This window comes from Apis dorsata, unplaced genomic scaffold (assembly GCF_000469605.1).
Source record: "Apis dorsata unplaced genomic scaffold, Apis dorsata 1.3 scaffold_331, whole genome shotgun sequence".
Classification (NCBI taxonomy): domain Eukaryota; kingdom Metazoa; phylum Arthropoda; class Insecta; order Hymenoptera; family Apidae; genus Apis; species Apis dorsata.
The window spans coordinates 206,826-213,068 of NW_006263599.1; the positions used below are offsets into that span (position 1 = coordinate 206,826).

Here is a 6,243-nt window from a genome sequence, read left to right on the forward strand (position 1 = left end):
TTCTCTCTTTCTTTTTCTTTCTCTCGATAGAATTGTTCGCGGTGAGATATATTTTAAATCGTCGGGGACGGCTCCGTTTCCTCCCAATCTCTCCCAATTTCTTTCGTTTCTCGCCAATCGTTGGAAAAGTAATTACGAAAAAGACGAAGTATTTTTCGCAACGAGAGGGGGAAGGGAAAGGAATTTGGCGGAGATTGCGCGCGAATGTTCGCGAGGGGGGCTTTTTCGTCTCGCTCCCTCCGTTTCAAGTTCAAGATACTCGTTGCTTGTACGTATATATATATTACTTGCCAACTTCCATACCGTTTTTCCGGTATTTGAAACCGCACGATGAAATATACCTCGAGCTCGAAATTCGCTTTGTTCCTTTTTTCCTTTTTTGCGCGCGCGCTCGCGAACATCCTCGAAAACAGTTTCAAAACGCGCTCCGCGGGAGGCGGAGAGCGGGGAGGAAACTAGGGCGGGGGAGGGAGAAAAATTTTCTAATTGGACGAATTGTCGAGCACCCCCGCGCAAAGTTACAACTTTTCCATTGTTAGTAAACTCTCTCGACAGTTTTCCCCCCGGCATTCCGCTCGTGCTCGCATAAGCGATTCCACGGACTCGTGACATCGGTGCAATCGGTGTCCCATTACTTCGACCAGTTTCGTCGTGACCCGAATTCTCGCGCTTCGATTCGAGATCGGCTCGATAATTGCCATCGTCGAGTCTGATTCGTGGAGGGGAAAAAGAAAAGAAAAAAAGAAACGGTTAAATTCACGTCCCAATTTTCCTTCGACCCAATTTTTTTGGCAGCCGAGAAACCCTCCGTGGAAGAAAGAAACGCGAGCGTGACGAAACGAGACGCTTCTTCCCGAAATTCTTCCCCGAAATGAATCCATCGGCCGAGATGGAATCAATTTCCTCGGGGCAATTTTTTCCCCATTCTCGAATCGTTCCCGTTTTTTCGGGAAACGAAATCGGTGCGCGCGCTGTGATCGATATGCACGCCGGAATGGCGTGAATGAAGATCGTATCGAGAGAATAGATTCGCGCGGAAATATCAGTTTCCTGGGGAGGGAACGAATTAAACCTTATCCCCTAACGAGAAATCCGTTAAAGGTGTCGCGATCCTCTCGCCTAGAAATTCGAGGGAGTTGGAATTTCGTTGGAGCGCTTCGACCTTGCCAGATAAAACTAATCTTCTCTCTGCTTTCGGTTTTCCCTCTTATCTAAAAAAGAGAAGGAAAAAGAAAACGTTGATTTATTTCGCGTATCGCGGCCCCGACTTCCTCCAAGAATCGACGTTTTATTTTTAGAACGGAGAGGGAGGGAGGTATTATCGGGTTCCACGTCAGTCAGGAATTTCGTATAATCCGACCGCTCCCGGCCAGACATTTACCTCTGTTCCGAATCGCGATATTCGCGGATCTCTTCGAAACATCTCTCTCTCTCTCTCTCTCTGTCTCGTTCGGTTTCGATTCGTCGAATTATCGGTCGAATTATCGGTGACACGTTGCGAAGCTTAATCGAGCGAACGTTCCTCGCGGCGGATCGGCGTTACGCAATCGAGCGGGACGCGTCCGTTTCGTTTGGGGATCGATCGCATCGAGTCGTAGCAGTCATTGAATAAATTGTGGCCGCGGCCCGACGCCGGCCGTTCATCAACGCGATTCGGAAATCTGCCCTCCTCTTTCTCTCTCTCTCTCTCTCTCTCTCCAGATCGGCCCGATAACAGCCGCTTTGCACGTCGCCGATTTGTATGTACATGCAAGGGCCCCGCGGAAATAACTCGAGTCCAACGTTGTAATTGCACGTCGAGGTTTCGTTTTGACGCCGTTTCGTGTTCTTGGCGCGGGGGAAGGGAGAGGAAGAGGGGAGGTTACGAAGGGATGCACACCCTTTTGCATCGCCGGTTCTTTTCGAACGACCGGCCAATTCCCGCGCCCCACCCCGGTTAAACGAATGCCTCCCCTTCGGGAGAATGGATGGCCAGCAGCCATCTTTCACGAGTGAATATCGCGAGCGAACGCAACCCTAATTCGGGGCAAACGCGAGGTTAACTTAATTAGCTCGGCTCGCTCGAGGGGGTTCGTTCGTTTCGCTTCGAATAATCGGCCTCGAACAGGTGTAATTCGATTTGGAAAAAGACGAGCTCTCTCTCTCTCTCTCTCTCTCTCTCTCTAGGTCGGTGTTCCCGTTCCCCTTGACCAAACCCTATCGATCCCCCGAGCGCAGGTCCGCGGGGCTGGAAACGGAAGACTTACTCGGTCCGGTAAATCGAATTCATCGAATTCTCTCGTTTCGTCGAATTAACGATCCGTTTTCCCCCGCATTCGTTCGCGCATACCTATTTCCCGATATTTCTTTTCACCATATAATTCGGCCGAATTATTGCGTATCGATCTCGCGTCTCCGATCACTTCTGTTTTTCCAATAATCGCGTATATATAGTTATATTCTAAAAAAGGAAAAAGCGGAGAGAAAGGACGCGCGTGAAGGGAGAAAAATTCCAGTTCCAATTACTATTACTACTCGTTCTGTTCGCGCGCGACGAGGAAAAGGGGGGGGGGGGAAAGGAAAACGAGGATATTACCTGATCCGAAAGCGGAGAAATAACGACACGCAGAGACACACGAGCATTGAAAATTGTAACTGCGCGTTTTCACCGTCGGAAAAGGGGGGAAAAACGAGGATCGCGTAAAATTCTCCTCCCCTCTCCTCGTCGAAAATTCCCCGCGAGGATCTCGTAAAAAAAAAAAAAAAAAAACGCGAAAGCGCCTCGAACGCGCTCGTAGCAACAAACTCGAGAGCATGGTTCCCGTAAACGAACCGCGAAAGATACGAGCCGATACCCGATTGGGGCGCGAGGCGCGAGGCGGAGAGTGGAGGGGAGAGGAGCGCGGCGTAGATATTTATCTAGCGTGGCGTCGGATAGACGGCAGCCATCCTCGCGCATCGTAACTTCCCCGTAACTCCGACCCCGTGACCCGGTCACGTAACTGGAGCGTGAATTCTCGGGAGCAAAGACTCGAAGAGAGCGTAGGCGAGCCGGCGTCGCGACGCCAGGCAAATGTCCTTTCGAGTGACGGCCAACGTCGTCGAGTTTTTTTTCTTTTCTTTTTTTTTTTTTTTTTTTTTTGGTATGGCGCGCGGCATTTAGTTTCGTTCGATCGTTACCGTCGTTTCCACGTTTAATTTTGTTCGTATTTGGCAGCGAATTTTTTCGAACGAGATCAAAAGAAGTTTTTTTTTTTCTCTCTTCTTTCCACCATAGAGTTGGATGATATAGAAATATTTAGTTGATAATCGCGACGAAGAATTCCTTTGACGCGTTTAATTACGACGGGGATTAATATTTTTAGTTACTTATTTTTTATTATTATTATCTTTTCAACGAAGAAGATTAGAAGGCAACGCGCGCGTGTAACACATCACGCCTCTAATTAAAACGCATTAGCGGACCGGCTCGACTGTCCCATTAATCCGCCGTTTTCAGGGCCGTTTTAATTACTCTCGTTCCCAACCAAGAGATTTCATATCTCGTTATTAATCGTCTCGATATCGCGCCCCTCTCCTCGATCTCCTCCGTTTTTTAAATCACAATCTTGCGACGATTCCTCGCGCTTTTATACGGAGAGTTTTCTTTCGCGTCGTGATATCTCCGATACGGCCGATAACCACGATGATGGTTATATTTCGTGGAATGTAGCCAAGGCTACAGAGAGAGAGAGAAGCGTCATCCGTTCGATCGATCCGTTCCTCGCTCCCTTTCTCTCAATTCGAATTCCTTTTTGATTTTAATTTTTTACTACCAACTCCTTTTCATTCTTTCATCGGATTTTTTTCACCGTTTCGTATCGATGTCCGGCAGCGTCACGTATTCGATGTATCTTTGTTATCGCGTGCGCGACGCGCGGGATGACCCTCGACCCGTAATCGAATCGAACGAGCGAAAAATATTTTTCAAATACGCAAACAAGAACAGCAGGCCGGATTTTCTAGCGGAGGGGTGTTGCTCGGAATCGAGAGAGAGAAACAGAGAGACAGAGAGGCACGTCGAGTGGTGGACGATCGACGGCCGCGTATGCGCGCCAATGCCTCGGGAGGGGGGGAGAAAAAAACAAAAAAAATACGTAGGCCGTCCCTCGTCCGAAGCGAACGATTTGTCTAAACGCGAATAGCCAGCTTCACCGGCCATATTTCATCGAGCTCGAGGAAATTCAATTTCCAATCTCGATATAATACAATACTTTGTAATCGAGAGGATAAGGCGAGCGAGCGAGGGGGAAGGAGGTATTCGAGTTGTATTTCCATTTACGTGCATACCGCGGATAGGATGTTTCTTTTCTTCTTCTTCTTCTTCTTTTTTTTTTCGCGAAATGTCACGATGGAGATTATAGATACACGCCACGACGGAGAAACGTGGCGTGTAACCCGATGCAAAATTGAAAATTCTTACGTAAGTCTATCCATTATCCTGTTTCACCGACCGGGTGGCTGCTTTCCTTCCCTCTCCCACATTCTTCGAAATCATTTCTTTGCGTTTAATTCCGCGGTTTCGAATTCGCGCGGGAATATTATTGGAACGGGGGCGTGAGAACTGAGGAGGAGGAATCGAAAATCCGATATGCTCGCAGTCGACGTAGTCGAATAGGATAATTGAAAGAAGCGAGGGGGGGGGGGCGGAAAAATTGACGAGGTGTGTCCGCATTATTCCAACAAGTTGAGCCGATAATTGCCGCGTTGTGCATCGATTCGATTATGCTCACGGTTATTGGAAAAAGTAGCGGGTTATTATTTCACCCTTGAACCTCTCCGTCTCCGTCTTTTCCGCGTTCGATCGTTTCCCTTTTCCGTCTTCCGTCACATTTTTTCCCCCCTTCCATCGTTTCTTCCTCCCGATTTTTTACTTCGCCTCTTTTTTCATGCCGCTCGCCTTGACGGCGATCGTTTAACCTCGCCGAGTTTTTCCGTCCGATTTCCAGCCGATCGACCGTTTCTTCGCATCGAATTCCCTCGAATAATATATCACGCTCGATTCGCGAGCGTATGGGGAAGGGCAAAAAAGTGACAAAAAAAGGATTTATTATCCGCGCTAGATATCGCGATTGATGAAAACCTTTTTTTTTTTTTTTTTTTGTTAATTTTTACAGGGCCAGAGTGAAATCCGGCGTGAAAATCTTGGACGCATCGTCCAGCAACCCGGACTGGATCGTCGACAGCAAGATCAACGCGAAGAACACGATCGCTACGTTCACCGCTAGGCGAAAGGAGAATGCCTCCCGATTACCAAGCGCGTAAGTGCGTTTACGATTTTTTTATGATTTTTTTCGTGATCGAGATCTTTCTCGATTTCACGAAATTCCATTATGAATGACTTATGAATAAAACTTAGGAGAGGAGAAACGGGAAATAAAGATTAATCTAAAGGCACACTTTATTTATCATAGCAATTTTTAAAGAAGAAAAACGTCAGTCATAAGTCATAAATATATACATATATATATATATATATATTGATAGAATACAGAAAAAGAATGATGCGATACACATTATCTATGATGAAATAAGTGATGCAACATATTTTATTCTATTTTATTTATTTTTTTTTTTTTTTAAATTTGCGTTATCTACGAACGAGCAATTCGTAATAAACAGAATACATATTGCGGCGCTCGCTGCATTTTTCCCCTCGTAAATTACGACGTTCGTCCGCGTTTTCGCGTGTTTCTTCTTTTCCGCTTCCAACCCTCTTCAATTTTCTCGTGTCCTAAATAAAGTATGAAAATCGCTTTCTACGTTAAAGAGACCGCTATTATTTGATTTCTTTTGTCTTTTTTTATTCTTCTCTTCGGAAGAGGATTTGCTCGCTGAATCATTGTCCTGTCCATCAACGTCCCTCTTGTACTTTCTTATGCATATTCTATTTTTGCAATCGTTGTCGCTCCCATTGTTATCGTTGTTATCGTTGTTATCGTTGTTATCGTTGCTATGGTTGCCATCGTTGCTATGGTTGCCATCGTTGTTATCGTTGTCATCGTCGTCATCGTTGCCATTACAATCGCCCCTCTTCTTCTTCTTGCGTCTCCCGCAATCATTGTCATCGCTGTCATCGTCATCGCTGTCTCGGTTGCAACCGCCCTTCTTCCTCGACTTCTTGCGTCTCTTGCAATCATTGTCATCGCTGTCATCGTCATCGCTGTCTCGGTTGCAACCGCCCTTCCTCCTCGACTTCTTGCGCCTCTTGCAATCGTCGTCGTC

The 6,243-nt window shown here is 46.7% G+C and overlaps 1 protein-coding gene across 1 annotated transcript in view; it reads left to right on the top strand.

Annotated features, from left to right (window-relative positions):
* Nucleotides 1-6,243, top strand: part of LOC102673690 (transmembrane protein 132C) — a gene marked incomplete at its 3' end in the record, with an annotated part of 19,116 nt that overhangs the window by 3,928 nt on the left and 8,945 nt on the right. The window contains 1 exon segment of the mRNA XM_031511598.1: nucleotides 5,136-5,279. Coding sequence (XP_031367458.1) covers nucleotides 5,136-5,279 — 144 coding nt within the window.